The sequence below is a fragment of the Bos indicus genome, chromosome 11, assembly GCF_029378745.1.
Source record: "Bos indicus isolate NIAB-ARS_2022 breed Sahiwal x Tharparkar chromosome 11, NIAB-ARS_B.indTharparkar_mat_pri_1.0, whole genome shotgun sequence".
NCBI lineage: Eukaryota > Metazoa > Chordata > Mammalia > Artiodactyla > Bovidae > Bos > Bos indicus.
Window position 1 is genome coordinate 14,526,641 of NC_091770.1, and position 25,227 is coordinate 14,551,867.

Here is a 25,227-nt window from a genome sequence, read left to right on the forward strand (position 1 = left end):
GGGAGAAAATATTTGTAAAGCATATATCTGATAAAGGATTTATATATAAATATATAAAGAAAAAGCAAATATCTGATATAAGATTTATATCTGATATACAAAGAAATTTCAAAACAACCTAATGCTTTAAAAAGATACAGGTAACTATTTTACAAGACAAAAAGAATTCACACAACAATGTGAATGCACTTAACACTACTATACAAATGGTTAAAAACCCTTAAAATGGTAAATTTTATGTTACGTATATTTTATTATGATTTTTTAAAATTTTTAAATAGAAAAAGATGTGAACAGATACTTTCAAAAAGAACACATGGGATGGCAAAAAAGCATACGAGAGAAGGCTCTACATCAGTTAGTCATTAAGGAGAGGTGAATTAAAACCATGAGCTACCACTAAACACCCACTAGAATAAGCTAAAATAAAATGAGTGACCATACCAAGTGTGGCAAGGATGCAGAACTGAAATTCAGTCTGTACTTGTGGAAATGCAAAACAGTACAACTACTCTGGAAAAAATGGTTTGGCGATGTCTTTATTTAAAAAAAAAAAAAAAAAGCTAAGCATACTTCTGCCATATAACTCCTGCCAGCTATTCCACTCCAAAAAAAAAAAAAAAAAGCATTATGTGCACACAAAGATTTATACTCCAATATTTATCCCATTTTTATTTGCAGTAGCCAAAAACAGAAACAGTCAACTATCCCTCAAAAGGTGAACTGATAAACAAATTAAAAAATATCCATACAACAAAGTAACTTTTCAGCAATAAAAAGGAACAAACTATTGACACACTCAAAATAATTATGCTTAAAAAAAAGGAATGGCAAAATAAAGAAAAATAAATATGCTGAGTGAGAACACAGACAAAAGTTTCATATTATATGATTCCATTTAAATAATTCTATAATTAAAAATGTTTAATTTTGAAAAAGAATATATACATATATGTGTGTGTAAAAGCGAGTCACTTTGCTGTAGAGCAGAGACTGACCCAATACTGTAAATCAGCTATACTTAAACTAAAAAAATAAATAATTCTAAAAAATAAAAACTATAGTGACAAGAAACCAGTGGACATAGGAGGGTGGGGAGAAGGGCAGAGAGGATAAGAAGGCACAAGGAAACTTCTGAAGATGAGGAGTATGTTCACTGTCTTAATTGTGGTAATGATTTCACAGGTATATACATATTTCAAACTTACATATAAAACTATACACTTTATATGGAGCTGAATGTTAATCATACCCCAATAGAGCTGTTTTAAAAATGGTACTCTCATCTTAACTAAACACAGAAAAAGAGTCACATAAGTCAACCACAGTCATACAAGATAGCAATGTGCATGCTTAATTAGGACTAAGGTACCATGGGACATACGCTAAGCACACTGTAATCACTGAAGGCTTTACTAATCACATTAATGGTGGTCACTCCATTCTCACATCTCTGTCAAGGGAGCCTATCAAGCTGCCCCAATATAGCAATATTCTCACAACCCAATTCTAATTCTAGCCAGAAGGTAATGTAAGTTGTCCTGTGGCTCAGCAAATTCAGTTTTGCTGTCATCCTGTACTAATCTTGATACTCCAGACTAAACCAGAGGCTCTATCTGATCCAATTATAACCCCCATCTTTCAGTGCCCAAGACACCAATACCAACTGCTTCAGATTCTTAACACCTGTTCCTCATCTTAACATTACTGGCTCCTTCCAATCAATTCAGAAATACACTGTCTTGCCCTGCCATGTGGACCTTAAAATTCATCTGATCCATCCGGACCTGTCCTGGTCTGTCTCAAACGTGAATGACATTCAGATTTACAACACTACTTTGCTCTTAGTTGTCACTCACTTCACATTCCTCCACTTCTCAATTCTTATATCTTAAACTGGTCCTTTCTTCTTAGATCTGCTTTTCAGACCTTAGTTACTACTTGCTCTTCATGAATTTAAAGGCCCTGAACCCCAATCTATGCTCCAATCTCTAAATCAACCTGTCTTTCTGAGTCTCTCCCGGTTTTACCAATGCTGTTACTACTTAAGCTTAGTTCTTTTTTTAAAATACATATTTTAACTTTTTATCACAACTCAGCGATTAAACACCACCACAGCTGATTAACAATGTTGTGATGTTTCAGATGCATGGCAAAATGACTCAGCCATACATATACATGTATCGGTTCTTCCCCAAACTTCCCTCCTATCCAAGCTGCCACGTAACACTGAGCAGAGCTGCATGTGCTGTACAGTAGGTCCTTGTTGGCTATCCATTTTAAATATAGCAGTGTGTACATATTAATCCCAAACTCCCTAACTATCCCTTCTCCCAATTGAACATCTTTTCATATACCCCTTGGCCATCTGTATGTCTTCTTTGGAGAAATGTCTATTTAGGTCTTCTGCCCTTTTTTTGATTGGGCTGTGTGTTTTGATGATACTGAGGCACATAAGCTACATGTAGATTTTAGTCAAGTCATTTGCAAATATTTTCTCCCATTCTGTGGGCTGTCTTTTCATATTGTTTATGGTCTCCTTTGCTGTGCAAAAGCTTTTGAATTTAAATAGGTCCCATGTTTGTTTGTTTATTTCTTTTATTTCCATTATTCTGAGAGAGAGACTAAAAGAGATATTGCTGCAATTTATGTCCGAGAGTTATTCTGCCTGTTTTCCTCTAGGAGTTTTACAGTGTCTGGTCTCACATTTAGGCCTTTAATCCATTTAGAGCTTATTTTTACACACAGAGTTAAAGAATGGTTTCACTTTTTTACATGTTCCTGTCCAGTTTTCCCAGAACCATTTATTGAAAAGGTTGTCTTTCCTCCGTTGTATAATCAAGCCTCCTTTGTCATACGTTAATTCGCTGTAAGTGTGTGCGTTCTTAAATGCCAGACTTCTTAGAAACACTAGATTCTTGAAGAACAGATAGGACAGAAATAGTAAGAGAAGAAGTGTAAGGGCATGCAGGAAGGGAATAAAGGCTGAAGGAAAAACATGAGCAAATGTCCGAATGTATGATGTAAATGAGAAAATATGAAATTGGCCTGAATGCAGTAAGAGAGTAGTACTAAGACAGAATGAGACTCTGACTCAGTATCAAGTCTGGACTTGGTAAAACAAGTTTCTGAAAAGCTGATGTATGCTCTTGAGCAGGGAAGTGACCACGTGAAACTGTCATCGTGTACTGAAACACAAGCACAGAGGACATCAGGGACAGAAGAGTTACATGAAGCTCTCTCGGAAACTGAGGTTTCAGGTAGTAATGTCATGGTCCAGAATGGTGTCAGTGTCAGTGGGAAATGAGAAATCAATGCACTAGAGTCTAAAAAGAAAAACTGACATATCTTAGTGACCACATAGGAAAAAGAAGAAGAGGGCAGTTATGTTTAAGGGTGGTAACTAACGTCTACTAAGTGCTTACCACATGTCAGGCAATCTTCTATGTTACCTCAAAGCATTTCTTTTAATCCCAACAACTCTCTGAAATAGGAGTTACTATTCTTTTCTTTTTATAGGTGAAGAAACTAAAGCGGAAAGGCTAAGAAACTTGCTCAAGGTCATACAGATAGTAAGTGGTACTCCAGGATTCAAAGCCAAGCAGTAGAGCTCCAGAACCCTTTCTTAACCACCAAAAGAAACCTTTACATATTTGAAGGAAAAAGGGGAAGGGTCCGTGGAGTTGGAAAAGTAAATGTCCTAACAACTAAAGAATAATTCCAGAATCACATATCCTGTAAGACTACAGGGAAAGACGATAGCTTTAATAACATGATTAACTAAAGTAAACTTGTTTCATAATAAGAACTCAGATTTCACGGTTTTAGTCCTTTCTGAAGCTGAAGGCTTAAAAGTATGCTTGAACGAAAGACAAAATAGTGGCAAAGAGAGAGGAATCTTAACCTGGATAAAAAATACATTGCAGTGTATCTTTTTTTAAAAATCATTGAGTATACCATCCCTCTTATCCCCCATAGTGAGGAACTCTACTTACATGAAAGGACTAAGATCACAGTCAAAGAAGAGAATTTCTATTACTTTCCTTTATCCTGGCCCAGATATATGGTAAAGAATAAAGTTGTAGTAATTACCATCAATTCTCACCAGTGATCCTCTGTCTCTATACCTTTCTCTTGCTAATATCATCTAATTCTACATGTATGTAGAAAGAGGTTCCACTAAGAGATCACACACAAGAAAGAAGGCTTTGCTAAGGGAATGACTAAGTTATTTTCTTTTGTGCATGACAGCCAGAAGAGCAATGAAAATTTGCACTCTACAGATATTTGACTATGCATCATAAAAGTGTGTCCAAGTCAGTCTTTTTAAAGTTTTTAAAATCCTTAATACAAAGACATCCTTGCTAGCAGTTACAGGTCACTCTGATTCTTAATGTAACTTCTCATGAAAACAAATACAGAATTATACTCTAATATCTATAGTTTGTCATTAGGCTAGAGCTATGCCTCTAAAAACTAATCCTTCTTTTAATGCAGAGTACCTTTGTTTCTCCCTTTACGCCTACATAGCAGACCCTTTGTATCAGCAAGTCCAGTTCCTAACCTACCAGAATTTGTGCCCCTTACAGAGCTGCTATTAAATGAGGATGCAAAGTCACTGTCCATGATCATTCACTGGTTAAGTGACAGTTTTCCATACAGCGACCTTGCAGTGTGATATAATTTAAATTCCTACATCAGGAAAATTACCAATCACTACATGGACTTTCACTTGTATCAACCATGAATGCCAAGAGTCTACAAATATTCTATGAGAGGCTTTTCATCAAAGAGGATATAGGGAATCGTAAAAGAACACTTATTCGACTTCAACAAAGTCAGAATCTAGTAGTCCTAGTTCTACTGAACAGCAGCAAAAAATGCAAAATAAAGACCACACTGGATGAAACGAGAAGACTGGACTAGATGAAATGAGATCTTTTTTTTAAGGGATTTAAGAAAAGTTTGCAACCTTAAGCTATGATCTACAAACCTAGAATCTAAAGTTAAAAACCCCTGTGAACATACACACTACTATGTATAAAATAGACAGCTAATAACAACCTGTTGCAGAGCACAGGCAACTCTACACAACACTCTGTAATGATCTTCATGGGAGAAGAATCTTTAAAAAAAAAAAAAGTGAATATATATATATATAACTGATTCACTTTACTGTACCCCTGAAACTAATACAACATTGTAAATTAACTATATGCCAACAAAAATTTGAAAAAAAACAAAAAAACAAAAAAACAACACCTGTGAGCATACAGGATCAAGCTGAGGGACAATTGGCCCCAAACAGTTCACAGAAGCAGCAACCTCCATACTGCCCTCTCAATTTTATTCTGCTGCACCTAACTTTGCATTCTTTCATAGGCATGGCTCAATGGCCCTAAAGATTCCTGCTTCAATAAAAAATATCAGTAGATTGTTATACCCCAAAAATGTCCAAGTAAAACAGCCATTATTCAGGATATTTTATTTTTATAATTGGAACCTCACAAATATTAAGTAAACAGTGTTATGAGCTAAAAAGTCAAGTAAGAATAAACTAACCACAATGTTGCATATTGAGTTTCTTTTACTGCTGGAGTATATATGATTTGAGATACTGCCATGAATAACCTGCCACTTAACAAGGACAGCATATCTCTAGGAAATTAAATTAACTAGATAATTTATGAAGATTCACTATCTCATGATATACACTGGTAAGAGCTCTATAGGTATGCTTCGCTATATACAACCTGGTCTTCTATATAAATGTTTCTTGGCTTTCAAACCAGTTTTTATACTAAAGGTGACACATGTCCACAGTAAAAAAAAAAAAAGAAAGAAAAAAGTCAAGCAATGAAAAAAGGTACAGAATGAAAAGTAAAAGTATCCTTTGTTCCATACTATTCCTGCTAGATTAGCCACTAAGAAATCAAACTCTAACAGACTTTTCTGGTGGTCTAGTGGGTAAGACTCTATGCTGTCAATGTAGAATATGCCATGTTGTATAGCCAAAAACTTAAAAAAAAAAAAAATCAAACTCTACTGTAAATGTATGGTGGGAGCCTCCAATAGTCATTGTGTGTGTATGCATGCTAAGTCACTTCAGTAGTGCCAGACTCTTTGCAACTCTATGGACTGTAGCCCACCAGGCTCCTCTGTCCATGGGATTCTCCAGGCAAGAATACTGGAGTGGGTTGCCACGCCCTCCTCCAGGGGATCTTTCCGACTCAGGGATGGAACCTGAGTCTCTTATGTTTCCTGCATTGGAGGCAGGTTCTATGCTTTACAGCAAAATATAGCTTCATCATGTAAATTAAGCCCCTTCCATAATCATTGGCTTATATTTTTATATTCAGTAAGAGGTTTCTTAAGTGATGCAGACCTGTACAGATCCATTTTAAGGGTTGCTGAATTATTCAAGAATACTGCAAGATAAACAATTCTGGCATCAAAGTATCTGGCATTCATGGTGGGAGGGCTTTTGGAACTCCTAGTTCATGAGATCATTTCAATATATATCCCTGGGCCACACACTGTCTCCTGTGCCTTAAGTAACCTGTAGTTCTGTTTCAATCAAAGGATAGGATATTTTTTAGTCAAATTTTTTGAATCCTTCTCCCAAATGTGCCTGCTTATATGTCATACAGATTAGAATTCTTTAAGACTGATCAACAGTTAGTTTATGGGTCAATATTTATTTTTCTAATGTCAATAATAAGTGACATTATTCTACTTAATCCACATCAATATAAAAAGGACCAAATATTTAAGCATCTTTGAAAGTGTGCTACTTAGGTTCTGGGTTTGTCTTTTTAAGGTTCCCCCTGTATGATTTATTCTTATGAAGGCAGAATCTAAGAAAAGGTGGTCCCAGAGAGCTAGAATTTATAAAATTTTAAAAATACATTTTTTATTTTAAATAAATACAGAAATCTTAAAATTTTAAGTTGTCTAATTACTATATAAGTAGTTCTTACAAAGACCTTTCTGTGCCTGTGTCACGTCCAACTCTGTGGCCCCACAGACTTTAGCCATAGCCAGGCTCTTCTGTCCATGACATTTTTCTGGCAAGAATACTGAAGCAGGTTGCCATTTACTCCTCCAGGGGATCTTCCCAACCCAGGGATCAAACTCAAGTCTCCTGTGTCAGGACTCATGCATTGGCAGGCAGATTCTTTGCAACTGAACCACCTGGAAACCCCTTTATGCCTATTTAACATTAAAATATTTCTACCTTAAAAAAAAAGGAAGGTAACTCTGGAAAAGTTATCTCTGGAAACCATATGATTAGATGAACTTAACTACATTTAAAGTTTTCATATATTAACAAAGCAGAAATTATTTATATATAAACTACAAAGTCACTATATGGCAGAAACATGCACACCAAAGCCAAAACTATTTTCAATATTCATTTTGAAACCTCAGGTAACTTAAGAAATCTTTTACAAAGTATTTGGAACTCAGGCCCAAATATCTCATTTCCCAGACCACTTCCAAAGATTTCAATTTAAAACTAACTACAAGAAGGAAACAAGCATAGCTAGTTTTTCATGAATAACTAACCTCATTTTAACCATAACAGTCAAATATCAGCATAGAAATGGAAATGACAATAGAACATATATTATGATATACTATAAAAAGATGATTACTAAGCTCTCGTTTCTCACCCAACCACGGATCTCACTTATACAAACTTCCCAACTTATCCTTGCATCAATTTTTCTCTACTGGATTGTGTCAACATTATAAACACTTCAATAACTCTTACTTTAAATTGACGCCATATTCCCATTGCCCTGTTTATAAATCCCTCCTTGATTTATAGCAAAATTTCTCCCCCCAAAAAATGTCTATATTCACTGTCTTCATTTCCCTCCTTGATTCTTTCTTGAACCCACTCCAACTGTGCTTTCATCCCCACCACTCCACAGAAATTGTACTAAAATAACCAGCGATCTCCACAGTATCCAATTATCAATTATCAGTCTGCATCTTATTTGACCTACTGGCAAAATTCGACACACCTGATCTCCTCCTCCCTGACACATTTTCGTCCTTTTACTTCCCAGAAACATCAGTCACTCTTGGTTTTCCTCCTTCCTCCCTCATCCTCCTTCAAAATCTGCTTTGCAAATATTCATCTTCATCCTGACCTCTAAATAAAGCTGGCTTGCCTAAGGGCTTAGTCTTTGAATTTCTCCTATTTTACTCCCTAATTTACTACAGTCCAATTAGACTTTAAGTGATAAGTTACACACTTAACTGTGTTAAGTGTGATATACCAACACAGCCTAGCCCTTCTTCCCTGTACTCCAAACTCACACATTTAGCTGCCCATTTGCATCTCAACATTAACACAGGGAGAATAAAATGTTAGAGTCTATACAAACACTTAAAATTCCACTCCCCACCTCTACCCTTGTTTTTTCCTTTAATTAATACAAACACAATTCCATCCTTTCAATTTCACAAGCCAAAACTTAAGTCATCCATGACTTTTTCTTCTACTTTATTAGCCCTACCTTCAAAAATATCCAGAATATACTGCTTCTCATCACCTCTACCACTACTCCCAGTCAAAGCCATTATGTCATCTCTTTTCGGTACTAAGAGTAATAAGCCTCCTAAACAGACTCTTTGCCTCCACAAAACAAAAAGTCTAGACCACAGCAAGAGTAATCCCCTGCAAACCTAAGTCAGATGGTATTACTTTTCTGCTTAAAGCTTCTCCATACTTGCCATATAACTTGGAATGAAAACCAAAGCTTTTATGATTTCCTACGAAGCCGCCCCACAGTCAAGCCCCCACTGCCAATCTCAGCCACCACTCTTCCCCACACATATGCCTCTCCAGCTACACTGGCCTTGCTTGTCCTCAAACACACTAAGCATATTCTGTCGCAGAGCCTCTGTCCTTGCTGCTTCGCAACCTAAACTCTCTTTCCTGGGTATCTGCGTAACTCCTCTCTCACATCATTTAGGCTCAATTGTTCCTTAACAGGGAGAGTTTTTGTTATTAATCTATATAAACTAGCAACTCCCAACCCATGCTGTCACTCTCAATCTTTTTATCTGCTTTATTTTTCTTAGCGCCCAACTGCACTCGACACAGAAGTATTATTTACTGTCTGCATTCCCCAAATACTAAAAGGCAAGCACTATGAGTAGTGATTTCAATTTATTCAAAGAGCAGCACAAAGAAGAGCATCTAGTATTTAGCCTGATAGATATCTGCTGAATGACAAAATAAGTAACAGCAAGTCATTATGCTAAAAGTTTTATAAAGATTAGCTCATTTAATCGTTAGAAAAACTATATGAAGGTAATATCATGATTCTAATTTTACCAATAAGACAAAGGCACAAGAGATTAAATAACCTGTATGTCACACAGTTGGTAAGTAGTGTAGTCAACTTCCTGAGTCTTTTAAATGAGATCAACTTAGATCTCATTTAACTAAATGTTTGGCACATAAAGTACGTAACATTTATATAATACTTATTATGTGCCCAACATTAATGTAAGTTCTTTATGTGTATTTACTTGTTTAATTCTCATAGTGTTTAATAAGTGGTTACTATTATTATTTTCACTATTTATTATTTATCAAGTTACCAACCTGAACTCGAGAAGTCACATAAAAGATGCTGCTGTGAGAGAAACAGCAGAAACTCCAACATTTACCAAATCAAAATTAACTGAATTCATACCATACAAACAGTTAACTGTGTTTGTTAGCTTGTAATTCTCAAAAAGTGCTCTAACACTGACAACAGATTGCCTTCTAATAGGCAATAGACTGCCTTCATTTTAAAAAAATCTACCCATCCTCTAAAATCCTGGCTGCTAGTCCATATTGCACCACATTATGTTTAATACACTTTTATTTGTAAGTTTAAAATTATGTGATTAAAGTCGATCTTTTTAATGTTTAAAATAGAACTTACTCATTTGTACCAAATACTACTGCAATCACCAAGCTTACCTAATGTTTAAACTGTTTCAACTAATGTTTAACTGTTTTAAAAGTCAGTTTTATTACCAAAAATAAAATTGGAAACTTCTTCATCTGAGAAAACAGCCAATTCCTTTATCCTTGAGTTAAAGTGAAAGCCACAGCAATCATGAAATTTAGTGAATATAACTTCTTCATTTCAACACAGCATTTGATTTTTAATTTTTAATTCAATCCATAGACATTCATCCTTTATTAAAAATCAACACATGAAAGATTCTGGGTAAAGACCCTTAAAACTTACGGTGCAATAATGGCTCTAGCAGGTCTTTTTGTAGACTGTACTTGTGAAAGCCAACCTTCTAGCTGGGCATTCAGCTGCGGTCCTATAAAAAGAGAAAGAGGGAAACTGGAGTGAGCAAAGCAGTACAGTACCAGTAACCATACATGACACAAAGTTCTCACTGAACTTATTTGGGACTAAAATAGCTTAATGGGCAGTGGATCATCGTTTTAGATGTTAATGTCTGAAACTTAACCACTTATAAAGTTTCCAGGAGCAAGCCATATGATAAAGACAAGTACTGATTAAACAATATTTGCTTTAATCCATCCACTTTATTTACAACCATCTTCATTCAAGAACAACAACACCTCCTCAAACAAAGGTACTGATCAAACAAAATAAAACAGCAAACAGAAAACAACAGTATATGAAAAGAAAATAACTGAATATTTCTGGAGCATCAAAAGCTGCCTTAATCACTAAAATCACATCTATAGTGTGATCATTACAATACTCAATGATTGTTTCTGCCATCCACTCCAGCCCCTATTCCCATATCATATCAATAACCAGGAATTGTACCACCTCAAAAATTTCAAGTTCAGGCATCCCACTCTCTTCACTTCCTATTATTCCAGTTCACTTCTAAAAGTCTGTTGGAGTCATTTTGCCAACTATCCTTCATCCTCTCTTCTCCACTTCTTATACCTATCCTGAGATTTGATGATACATCACTATAAATCACTTCTTTGCCTGTGGCCTCCTCCTTTGCTCCTCTCTTCCTCCATCATAGTCAAATCATAGTTAAAACCAGCATTCCACCTAACACAGCAGCTCCACCCGAATAGCTGAATAAGACTGTAAAGAAACACAACCATAAGAACTTTGAAATTATGTTCATAAATTTCAGTAGACCCTTAGGAGACAAAGCCCAGAAATCATACCACAACAACCTAGTGAATCTGCTCCTCCATCTTTAAGATAAAGAATTACTTCATATAGCTTCTCCATTTATCTTAAACCGTCATCCCCTTCCCATTCCCAGCAGATGATCAACCTTTTCACTTTGTTAAGGAAAAACAAGCCGCAGAAGAATACCCAACCATCCTGGTTTGCTCAGGACTTCGCCAGTTTTAGCACTGGACGTCTGGTGTCCTGGGAACTCTCTCAGTCCCAGGCAAACCTGAATTGAGTCACCCTAAACTCAGAAGAGAATTACCTCCTCTTCCTCTTTTCCTGCTCCTATCAAAAGAAAAATAAACTACTTCTGCACTGGGTCCCAATTTGTCTTCCTTTCCTGCTCTTCCAACTATCCTTTTCTTCCGCCCTAACTTGTCCCTTTGTACAAGATCATTATCATCGGCATGCAAATTTAAATTTTTTTAATTAAGAAAAAAGAAAAGCTAAACAAGCCTCTAACCAGCAACTCAGGACCATCTTTCTCAAGGACCCAGTAGCCATCTCTTTGAAATGTGATCAAGGAGGACAGGAGCCTAACTTCAGAGGGTCACCTAGCCCCAGGTTGCTAAACTACTTCCTGTCATAAAAATACATAAGTTTATTTTTCCTTGGATAAAGCAATTAGCTAATACATTATGGTCACTCTGATTACCAAGCGAATTTAGAATGAACTATGTGTGACAAATGTTGCTGTCAAGTCCTCTTTCTTGAGCACTACTTATTATTTATCCTAAGAATATGCATATAATGGATTTTATCTGCTTAGCTGTATAAAAGGATAAGTGTTCTTTAGGTCTTTGCAATCTCTTAGCAGACAGCTGGTGACGTGCATCGTATTCAAGCTAATTACTTATCAAAAATACAATTGTTTCCTTTCTCAGAATTTTTATATTTATTGAAAAAGTTCTTAAATTTATTTAGATATGAATGTTCATAGCACTCATGTTTATGTAAAAACAAAAGCAAAATGAATTCAAAATATTCTTAAAATTTTCTTCATATTCACAATCTGATTTCTAAATTTCTTTTAACTCAGTCATCAATGACCCTGTTTTTCCATAATATCATCCTCTGTACCATTTAAGGAAGTAGTGATGTGAAATTTCTTTTTAAAATGCACCTCTACTGCCTCAGAATTCTCCTGCAAGCAACTGACACACATTGTTCAAGCTGTGATGCTACACCTTTCCTGATGTTACCAAACCAAAAGGTATCACCAGAAAGTGCAACTAACAGGTTTCAGAAGACAACACAGCGTGTTCATCTCTTCCTTAAACGATATGTTACCTGAAACACCAATGGGTTGCATTACCTAGTCATACCCAACAGGATTAATTATTGAGTTTGGGTATATGTAGGCAGTGATAACCATTTCACAACTGACAATGATTTAAAGATGCCACTGACTGCAAAACCCATTGCAATATCAGAAATATTAAAATCTGGGGGAAATCTACATCTTTAAATCAATGAAATATAGTAGCACTATGAAAACCACACTCTCCACAATGTTCTGGTATTTTTATTTCAATGCAGAATAGTGAAAAAAATCATTGAAGACTAGCATCTGGGAATGCTTCTCACTGTAACCAAAACTGTTTCTCAAAAGGCTTCCTGAATATAATCATCTCATTTAATTTAAAAAGTAACATTTCAGCAGTTCTCCCCAAATCCCTTCCCTTCTTACTGTTGTCTTACCTTGATCATATACTCAGAATTTATTGCTATGCTTTTTACAAAACTAAGTATCTTATTTTTAGATACATCTCAAGGGATGCTATTTGTTTTTATGCATCTATGACAAGACTCCTCACACAGAGAATAACATGCCCTTGGGAACACAAGAACTGTCTCACTGAATCTGACCCCAAGCCCATCCAGAGCAGCACTATAGCAAACCCAAAACACAGAAACAATCTTGTTGTAAAGAACATTATTGTTCTCCTTGATACAAACCTCAAAGAGTCAGACCAAATCCAAATATCTTGGATTCCTTATTACCCACTAAAATTACAAACATAAGAATTTGTTTATAATTTTTGCCAAACTCTGTAGTTCAGGATACAATTCATCAGGGCAAATAACTATGCAGTGAACAATCTTCAGCGCATACCATCCAACTCGTATCTGGCCAAGTGGCTATCACTTAACCACATTCCTGCCCCTTCATACAGTCTTTCAAAGTTTTTCATATAGTTAATATCAATTCCATTGGATTTCATACCTAAAAGGGATTCAAAATTTGAAGGATCACAGTGTACTCCTCCCTTGAGGTGATTTACAAAATCATAATCTGAAAAATGGGTTCAGCACTGAATCCTTTAACAGTCTATTAACTTGGAATCACTATTCTGAATCTATTTATAAACAAATTCCCTATCCCTATCAAATGTTGCCACTGAATTCCTTGAGAGTACCTGGTTATAGTGTCTCACCTCAACTCTCTTTAAACATCAACATATTGATTTATATCTGCTATTTCTTCATTATAAAAAAAATATGAGGGAACACATATAAAGACAAGGGTAAAACAATAATCCTATAATTATAAAAAACACCAAAATTAATATTTTCCAACTTTCCTGCTAGTCTTTAAAATGATAGACAATTCTGTAAACTGCTTTTATTTACATAACAATACATAAGTATTCTCCTATATTATGGACACTTTAACATTTTATAGTTAAATAAGATTTCTTTGTGTAAATGGATCACTGGTTTCCTTAAATATTACTCTAATATATTTAGATTTTTTCAAAGTTTTTGTGCAATTATAAATAATTCTATAACACATATCTCTATTTTCATATTTTAAATTCTCTCCTTTGGAGACTCTCAGAATGGAATTACTATGTAAATCAATGTGAATCTTTTTAAGATTTCAAAACATGTATTAAAAATGTTATCCAAAATTGCATCCCTTCAAAATTATGCACCATGCAGGAACAACACCTGTTTTACCATACCCTCACCTCATTTCTCTCATTTGATAAAAATTAAAATTTAATGCCTGACCTCAATTATATTTGGCATTTCAAAATAAATCATTCTATTTCTTCAAAGCAATTAAAATGACTAAAATATATACATATTGACTCTTAAGATATGTATTTTCTACTTAGACCACGGAATAGCAACATGATTGTTAACAATGGATAACTTGTGACTGGTAGGAATACTTAAGGTTTAGCAAACAATTACTATCTATTGGCCTTTACAGTTGTTGCTGCTGTTCAGTTACCCAGTCGAGTCCGACTCTTTGCAACCCCATGGACTGCAGCAAGCCAGGCCTCCCTGTCCCTCACCATCTTCCAAAGTTTGCCCAAGTTCATGTTCATTGCATCAGTGATGCCGTCCAGCCATCTCATCCTCTGATGCCCTCTTCTCCTTCTGCCCTTGATCTTTCCCAGCATCAGGGGCTTTTCCAATTATTTGTCTGTGCACATCAGATGACCAAAAAACTGGAGCTTCAGCTTCAGCATCAGTCATTCCAGTAAATATTTAGGGTTGATCTCCCTTAAGATTGACTGGTTTTATCTCCTTGCTGTCCAAGGGACTTTCAGGAATCTTCTCCAGCACCACAGCTCGAAGGCATCAATTCTTCGGTGCTCCGCCTTCTTTATAGTCCAGCTCTCACAACCGTGCGTGACCACTGGGAAGACCATACCCTTGATTATACGGACCTTGGTCAGCAAAGTAATGTCTCTGCTTTTCAAAATACTGTCTAGGTTTGTCATTGCTTTCCTGTCAAGAAGCAATCGTCTTCTGTTTTCAAGGCTGTAGTCACCATCCACAGAGATTTTAGAGCCCAAGAAGAGGAAATCTGTCACTACTTCCACGTTTTCCCCTTCCATTTGCCATGTAATAATGGGGCTGGATGACATGATCTTAGTTTTTTAATACTTAATCTTAAGCTAGCTCTTTCACTCTCCTCCTTCACCTTCATCAAGAGGCTCTTCAGTTCCTCTTTGCTTTCTGCAATTAAGAGTGGTATAATCCGCATATCTTAGATTGTTGATGTTTCTCCTGCCTATCTTGATTCCGGCTTGTAACTCACGCAGCCCAGCATTTCTCATTATGTGCTCCGTGTATAGGTTAAACAAACAGGGTGACAGCAGACAGCCCTGTCATACTCCTTTCTTGATCTTGAACCAATCAGTTGTTCCATTCAGGGTTCTAACTGTTGCTTCTGACCCGCATACAGGCTTCTCAGGAGACAGGTAAGATGGTCTGGTATTCCCATCTCTCTAAGAGCTTTCCACAGTTTGTCATGATCCACACAGTCAAAGGCTTTAGTGCAGTCAATGAAACAGAGATAGATGTTTTTCTGAAATTCCCTTGCTTTCTCTTTAACCCAGTGAATGTTGGCAATTTGATCTCTAGTTCTTCTTCCTTCTCTAAACACAGTTTGGACATCTGGAAGCTCTTGGTTCACATAATGATGAATAGCCTAGCATGCAAGATTTACTAGCGTGGGAGATGAGTGCAACTGTCCAATGGTTAGCCATTCTTTGTTACTACCCTTCTTGGGAACTGGGATGAGGGCTGACCTGTTCCTGTTCTGTGGCCATTCCTGGGTCTTCCAGATTTGCTGACATAATGAATGCAAAACCTCGATGGCATCATCTTTAGGGATTTGAATAGTTCTGCTGGAATTTCATCACACCCACTAGCTTTATTAACAGCAGTGCTTAAGGCCCACTTGACTTCGCACTCCAGAATGTCTGGCTCTGAGTGACCAACCACACCATTGTAGTAATCCAGTTCATTAAGATCTTTTTTACACAATTCTTCCATGTATTCATTCTATCTCTTCTTGATCTCTTCAGCATATACTAGGTCTCTACCATTTTTACCCTTTATTGTGCCCAAGTTATCCATTATACCAGTCATAAGTTATCCATTACTGAAGTTTAGCAAACAACTACCATCTACTGGCCTTTACAGGAGACAGGTCAAATTCAAAACCAAGCCTATTATGTTGTATTATGCTCAAGTTTTAAATCACTCACAATCATAAATACTTTCATATTCTCCTGGCATTAAATCTTCTTAAGTAATGGGGTATTTTTTTAACCTATTTTAGTAACAATAATTCTTTCTCCTATAATAGTCAAAAAGTGGTCTACAGACCAGAATCATCCAATGTGTTTATTTTAAAAAGAGATCACTATGTCACCACAATCTCTGGGGATGGTACCTACAGCTTTTAACAAGCTTTTAGCAAACTCTGCGGTGACTGTGATACACACTAAAATGCGGGGCCGCTGCCATAACGGCATTAATGTGAGCAAGAACATGCTATATGAATGAGTATATGAACGAACGCAGCTAACGTAACAGACCCTTGGTGACAACTGTTTCCATTACATAAATAAATCACATAATCTATAAATTAGCAATATAAAAATCCATGAATTTTTGTCTCTAAACTACTTGAGGGCTTCCCTTGTAGCTCATTGAATCCATAAGTGATCCACTATTCCTTAAAATATACATAAGTTTATTTTTAATAGTGTTTCTAACCTCTCACTTCAATCAATGCCTCACCAGCTTTTCCACTCAAACAACCCTGATGACAAAGGAAAATAAATTCAAGATTCACAGAAACTGGATGATAAACAAACTCTTACATCTTCTTAGTCCAATAATTTATGTGAATGTAATAAACTAAATGACAATACAACATCCATAGTCATTTCAAAACTCCCATGCTCCTACCCGTGATTTAAATGGAGGCCCTAAGAAGACACACCACATTTACCCTCTAACACCAGGGTCAAGTACTCTAATTAGGAAACATGAACCAGAATCATAAAAAGCAAGAAGCTAAAGTGGTACAAATGCTTAAAGTTGAGTCCACAATACTTCTTTAATGCCTGTCTAACCAGAACTTGTTATTTTCTCCCAACTGCAACTAACATTTTTTTTTTTAAATGTTTCTTTGGGTTACAACCAACCAGTTACTACTACCCAATGTGGATAATTTGATACCAAATGCAAACACACAATTTATGGGAAAATAAAACAAGTCTGCCTGAGTGGAAAGAATCAGAAATAAGATAAGACTTTCCACACAAGGAAACAATTTTCAGGTAACTGCTCAAAATAAGTTTCTGATACCAATGGTCAAGATGGCAGAATAGGAGGACGTGAAGTTCTCATCTCCTAACAGGTCAGGACTTGGGCCTAAGCCCCTGTGATGGTGGTGGTTGTTCAGTCACTCAGTCATGTCCGACTCTTTGCGACCCCATGGACTGCAGCACGCCAGGCCTCCCTGTCCTTCACCATCTCCTGGGGCTTGCTCAAACTCACGTCCATTAAGTCAGTGATGCCATCCAACCATCTCATCCTCTGTCGTCCCCTTCACCTCTTCCCTTCAATCTTTCCAAGCATCAGGGTCTTTCTAATGAGTTGGCTGTTTGCATCAGGTGGTCAAAGTATCTAAGCTTTAGCTTCAGGATCAGTCCTCCCAATGAACATTCAGGACTATTTCCTTTAGAATGGACTGGTTGGATCTGCTTGCAGTCCAAGGGACTCTCAAGAGTCTTCTCCAACACCACAGTTCAAAAGCATCTATTTTTTGGTGCTCAGCCTTCTTTATGGTCCAAGGCACTGTGGTAGGAGCACCAAGTCCAAGCTGCTGAACTTACAGAGTACTTCAACCTTAAGAAATATGAATCCATGTGAGCTCTTCCAAAGGTCTGCATCTCAGCACCAAGACCCAGTTACACCAACTGCCTCCAAACTCCAGTGCTGGACACCTCAGGCCAAGCAATCAATAAGACAGGGACACAGCCTGACCCATCAACCAAAATGAGATGACAGAGAAATATGTTACAAATGAAGGAGCAAGCTAAAAACCTATAAGAACAAATAAATAAAGAGGAAATAGGCAATCTACCTGAAAAAGAATTCAGAGTAATATTAATAAAGATGATCCATAAACTCAGAAATAGAATGGAGGCACAGATTGAGAAAATACAAGAAATGTTTACAAGGACCTAGAAGAAGTAAAGAACAAACAAATGGTGATGACATTAACTGAAATGAAAAATACACTAGAAGGAATCAACAACAGAATAACTGAGGCAGAAGAATGAATAAGTGAGCTGGAAGACAGAATGGTGGAAATAACTGCCAATGAGCAGAGTAAAGAAAAAACAATGAAAAGAAATGAGGACAGTCTCAGAGACCTCTGGGACAACATTAAATGCACCAATCTTTGAATTATAGGGGTTCCAGAAGAAAAAGAGAGTCTGAGGAAATATTTGAAGAGATTATAGGTGGAAAACTTCCTTAATATGGCAAAGGATATCAGGCCAGAAAGAACTGGCAAGATATATTTAAAGTGATGAAAGGGAAAAATCTACAATCAAGATTACTCTACCCAGCAAGGATATCATTCAGATTCAATGGAGAAACTACAAGCTTTACAGACAAGCAAAAGTTAAATTAATTCAGCACCACCAAAACAGCTTTACTGCAAATGTTAAAGGGAACTTCTCTAGGTGGGAAACACAAAAGAAGAAAAAAGACCTATAACAACAAGCCCAAAACAATTAAGAAAATGGTAATAAGAACATACATATAATTATCTTATATGGGAATAGACTAAATACTTCAAACAAAAAACATAGACTGGCTGAATGGATACAAAAACAAGACCCATTATACGATATCTATACACACCCACTTCAGATTTAGGGACACACACAGACTAAACCGTGAGGGGGTGGACAAAGATATTCCTTGCAAATAGAAGTCAAAAGAAAGCTGGAGTAGCAACACTCAAATCAGGCAAAACAGACTTTAAAATAAAGACTATTAGTAATACAAGAGACAAGAAGGACACTACATAATGATCAAGGGATCAATCGAAGGAGAAGGTGTAACAATTACAAACATTTATGTACCCAACATAGGAGCACTTCAATACATAAGGCAAATGCTAACAGTCATAAAAGAGGAAATCAACAGTAACACAGTAATAGTGAGGAACTTTAACACCCTCATTTATACCAAAGGACAGATCATCCAGACAGAAAATTAATCAGAAAATATAAGCTTTAAATGACACATTAGACCAGATAAACATAATTGATATTTATAGGACATTCCATTTGAAAGCTGCAGAATATACTTTCTTCTCAAGTGCACATGGAACATTCTTCAGGAGATCACATCTTCAGTCACAAATCAAGCCTTGTTAAATTTGAGAAAACTGAAACAGTATTAAACATCTCTTCCAATCACAATTCTATGAGATTGGAAATTATAGGGGGGAAAAAAAACTGTAAGAACACAAACACGAGCAGGCTAAACAATATGCTACTAAATACCCAGAGATCACTGAAGAAATCAAAGAGGAAATCAAAAAATACCTAGAGGGACCTCCCTGGTGGTTCAGAGGTTAAGAGTCCACCTGCCAACGCAAGGGACACCTGCCTCGGAGAAATGAAACCCGTACACCACAACTAATGCGCCCAAACGCTGCATCTACTGAAGCCTGTAAGCTCCAGAGCCTGCCTGCTGCGACTGCTCCGTGGGCTCCAGCACACATGCCCAGAGCCTGTGCTCCACAACAAGGGAAGCCTCCTCAATGACAGGCCTGCGCACCACGACGAAGAGTGGCCCCTGCTCGCCAAAACTACGCAAAGACCATTCGCAGCAACAAAGACCCAGCACAGTCAACAATAAAACAAATAAATTAAAGAACTTTTAAATCTTCCAATAAACAAAAGTCCAGGACTAGATGGCTTCACAGGTGAATTTTATCAAACATTTAGAGAAAAACAAATAACACCATCCATCTCAAACTCTTCTAAAACAAATAGCAGAGGAAGAACATTCCCAAACTCATTCTACAAGGCCACCATCACCTTAATACCAAAAGCAGAAAAAGATAATCACGAAAAAAGAAAATTACAGACCAGTATCACTGATGAACACAGAAAAATTCTAAAAAAAATATTAACAAATTGAAATCCAAAACATATTACAAAGGATTACATACTATGATCAAGTGGAATTTATCACAGGAACACAAGGATTCTTCAATATACACAAATCAATATGATATTCCATATTAACATATTCTTGACCAGAGACACATTAATACATCTTTTGTTAACCAAATGTTATTGACCAGAGATGTATCAATACATTTTTAGAGACTGATACATTTAACATCACCATGCCAAGCTATTAGAGCTTAAAACTGACCAAAAGTTCATTATACAACTTATGATTGTTATTATCATTCACATTTTGTTTGTTCCCTTAGGTTTTGGTTCCAACCTTTTGTACATTATAACCGCAAGTTTCAGTTCAGTTCAGTTCAGTCGCTCAGTCGTGTCTGACTCTTTACGACCCCATGAATCGCAACACGCCAGGCCTCCCTGTCCATCACCAACTCCCGGAGTTCACCCAGACTCATGTCCGTCGAGTCAGTGATGCCATCCAGCCATCTCATCCTCTGTTGTCCCCTTCTCCTCCTGCCCCCAATCCCTCCCAGCATCAGAGTCTTTTCCAATGAGTCAACTCTTCGCATGAGGTGGCCTTTATTACCATAAAATTTTCAAAACTGATCAATCACAAAATTCTGAGTTAAGAATTTTTCTGTGAATTTTATGCAGATACTTTCTCTAATGAACCTACCCAAATACAGTAAGTACCATATACAGAAAATCCACAGCAAACATCATTCTCAATGGTGAAAAACTAAAAGCATTTGCTCTAAGGTCAGGAATAAGACAAGGATGCCCACTCTTATCACTATTATTCAACATAGTTTGGAAGTCCTAGCCATGGCAATAAAGGGAAAAAAAGAAATAAAAGGAATGCAAAATGGAAAAGAGAAACTAAAACTGTCACTGTCTGCAGATGACATGATATTCACACTAAGAAAATCTTAAAAATCCCACTAGAAAACTACCGGTGCTAATCAATGAATTTGGTAAAGTTGCAGGATACAAAATTAATGCACAGAAATCTTTTCCATTCCTATAAACTAGCAATGAAAGATCAGAAAGAGAAATTAAGGAAATAATCCCATTTATTTACCACTGCAACGAAGAGAATAAAATACCTAGGAATAAATGTTCCTAAGGAGGCAAAACATCTGCCCTCAGAAAACTATTAATATAAGACACTGATGAAAGAGATCAAAGATGACACAGATAGTGAGATATACAACGTTCTTGGATCTATTTTCATATTCCAAATGATAATGACACAGAAAAAAACTTATAAACACTAAACCAAACAACAAATCATTGTTAAACCTAAAACAACATCTACATTACTAATCTAGATTAAAATAAATAAACCCAAATCGTTGAGAATTGCTATTTGACCAATAAAATATGTATCAGAGGGTTGGGATACATATATATGGACCAATCTGACAATATTTCCCTGTTACCAAGAAGGGACTTCCCCCTTTTACTTTACTTCCCTAGGTTTGATTGTTGTTGTTTAGTCGCTAGATCATATTTGAATCTTTTATGACCCCATGAACTGTAGTCTGCCAGGTGCCTCTGTCTGTGGAATTTCCCAGGCAAGAATATTAGAGTGGGTTGCCATTTCCTTCTCCAGGGGATCTTCCAACCCAGGGAACCTGTGTCTCCTGCATTGGCAGGTGGATTCTTTACCACTGAGCCACCAGGGAAGTCTTCCTAGGTTTGATATCCATTACCAGATTTCTGGTAGAGAGAATCAAAGAATAGAAAAACAATCTAGAAAAGAATGGTCCAGAAAAGAGAACATTAAGCACTTTAGTAGTATTTTTTTCAGTTTATCTTTATTGAAGTACAGTTGATTATTAATATCTTTCTTTTTATAATTTTTTCCCTGAAAATGCAACACTTTCAACAATTTGTTTTTTCTTTTTTTTTAATTTGTCTATCAGCTACTTGAGTTATTGTCCACTCTGACTTCTTCAGCAATCTTGTAACAGACAATCTAGATAAGTCATTATTACTTTTTGAAGTAATTAACGATAATCTACCACCGTTTTTGTTTTTGTACTTTTGCTGTAACATGTTTGAGGCCTCTTTCCTTTTTTTCACAATTGTTGGTACTGTATGTGCCAGCTCATTGATTTAAAGACTGTTTCTGATTTTGCAACCATAAGATGCAAACAAAAAGAATTTCAGCAAGTTTTTCCTTTATAACTAGCCAAGAAAACATGCCTAATGTGAACAGAGATGGGCATGCCAGGTATCAAACAAGAAGAAAAGAAAAAGATAATTGGTCAGAAAAGCCATCAAAATAAAAGGCTTTCTAAGGAGTTCTGAGAGTGATGATTTAGGGGTAAAACTAAGTTTAGAAACTAATGGACATGATTAAGCAAGAAAGTTAAGGTACATGTGTGCATCCGCTCTACCAAATACTTTCCATATCATTTGAACTGTTTTCATCAAACTGCCTAATACTGAAATAAATATGTTAATCTAAAAGCTGCCCAGATTGAAGAATACCTGGTTTAAACCCAAGTGGAATCTCTCCCATTCCCAGAAGATCAAACCAGAAAAGTTCTGAGAGCCTCACAGCCATGCTCAAGCATTAGCTCCTTTAAGAGGCCTTAGATAATGTCACTGCCACTTTCTTTTAAATTACAGCCACCACAAAAACTCTATTAAAGAAATAAAAAACACTCTTTCAAACCCCTGTACACTTAGCCAATCTGAAAGACATACAGATAACTACTCAACCAATCAATTCTATAAACGAACACTACCCAAATTTTTTCAGCAAAATTAAAATACAGACCTTTGTGCCTAAATAAATCGGAAAGGGTTGAGTGAAAGAATTGATTGTGACTACACTTGGGAGGCAGACGAATGACAGCACCATGACCAATGACATGACCATGACACATTGTCATGGTGTCAATGACAGAATTAAGACCATGAAGTCTGTTCTAAGAGGAAGACTCTGACTTCAGACACACTGAAAGTTTTTGGAGACAATAAGGCAACCAGATAAAGATATCCAACTGGTAAAGAATAAGAGTCTTAACTGCAGAAAAAAAGGACAGAAACAGATTTTGGAGTCATCTAATTACGATGGTTAAGTATGAACGTGTACATATCAATGCTGACAACACAAACGTTAAAAAACTGAGTCTTAGGACAGAGGTATGAGTACGAAGCTGACCCAGCAAAGGTGGGCAAGGAGATCAACACAAGACTAGGGGGAAAGAAAGTACACAGAAAGCAAAGAGGTAAGATCTTCAGGAAGATTAGCAGAATCTACTCCAATAGTCTGTAATAAACAAGCATGATGAGAACCGAAAAATGCCAAGCAATATATTTGGTGACTCTGAGAAATTAGTAATCTTAGAACAATTACTTTCCAGTGCTTGGGAGTAAAACCTGCATATACAATAGTTATAGACAAGATGAATTACAAGAAAATGGAGTCATCAAACGAAAACACTCCAAGAAGAACTGAAAGCAACTATCATTGCCTTCTTTTTCATCACTTCTAGGTCTCCTAATTTGAACTCTCCAACACTTCAAATACATCAATTTACTCACTTTATGAAATATAACCTTAACCTATAGGCACTAGCAATCATATTTTTATACCTCTCAATAAACAAAGCCATCTATTAATGTCATGGGAAAGTCAACATTTGAGTATGCTTTTGGAATATTATCCAAAATAGCAAAAATTTTGGGAAGATAAACAGTTTTAAGATTTTTTTCTACATATTCACATTTAAACATGTATTACAGGTTTACAATCCTGTAGGTAGTTCCATAGAAATTCAAGCCAACATTTCATATTAAAAAGGAGAGTGATAATTAAAATTACTAACATTTAATATTGGTAACATAGCTTTCATCTAAGGACATAAAAGCAACATTTAAACATCCATTAATGCTGACCAAACAGTCCTGCTTGCTCCAGGAGCATACAAGCATCAACATGTTTAAAATCTACCCTAATGACACATAAAGTGGTTTAAAACATTTGTGATTAATATTCAATAATGACAATAAATGGGAATATAACAACCAAAGTTATTTTGGATAAAATACTTCAGACTAAAAGTAAATCTTCTGAATGTGACCTTTAGTAACTGTCATTCAGAAAGTTAAGAAAAGGACCAGACAAAAATCTGCCTGCCAATGCAGGAGACATGGGTTTGATCCTTGGTCCAGGAGGATTCCACATGCCGCAGAGCAACTAAGCCCTTGCGCCACAAGTACTGAAGCCCATTTAAATCATGCCTGCAAGCCGCAACTACTGAGCCTGTGTGCCGCAACCACTGAAGCCCACACTTGCCTAAAGCCTATGCTCTGCGACGAGAAGCCACCACAATCAGAAGCCCACACGCCGCAACGAAAAGGAGCCCCTGCTTACTGCAACTGGAGAAAGCCCAAGCAAAGCAACAAAGATCCCATGCAGTTAAAAGAAATAAAATAAATAATAAAGGCTTAAAAAAAAAAAAAAAAGAAAACATTTGTTAAGTAAACACCATGAACAAGGTAACAAATGCAACAAAAGTATACTGTTTTCATTTACTTTAGATACACTTGATGTTCACTTCAAAAAGAGGCAAGAAAAGAACTGCAAACAAGGACAGGAAAAACCAGGGAGTTCCCTGGTGGTCCAGTGATCAAGACTCTGCACTCCCAAAGCACGGGGCCTGGTTTCCATCCTTAGTCCAGGAGCTGATCCCCCACATGCCCCAACTAAGACCTGGAAGAGCCAAATAAATAAAGGAATATTTTTTAAAGATAAAAAAAGGAGGAGGACAGGAAAAACAAGAGCTTATAGTATACTTACAACTGGAGATATCAAGGGGACATTTCATACAAAATAGGCATGATAAAGGACAGGAACAGTACGGACCTAACAGAAGCATAGAGATTAAGAAGAGGTGGCCAGAATACACAGAAGAACTATACAAAAAAGGTCTTTTCTTTTTAATTTTAATTGGAGACTAATTACTTTACGATATTGTAGTGGTTTCTGCCATACACTGACATGAATCAGCCAT

At 36.5% G+C, this 25,227-nt stretch overlaps 1 protein-coding gene across 4 annotated transcripts in view; it reads right to left on the reverse strand.

The window, feature by feature from the left end:
• The window catches only part of MEMO1 (mediator of cell motility 1), a 110,727-nt gene that overhangs the window by 53,483 nt on the left and 32,017 nt on the right, over window positions 1-25,227 (reverse strand). For all 4 annotated transcript variants that reach the window (XM_070798468.1, XM_070798471.1, XM_070798469.1 and 1 more), the window contains one exon: window positions 10,269-10,350. In XM_070798468.1, the coding sequence (XP_070654569.1) occupies window positions 10,269-10,350 (82 nt within the window). The remainder of the gene's footprint in view (window positions 1-10,268; window positions 10,351-25,227) is intronic.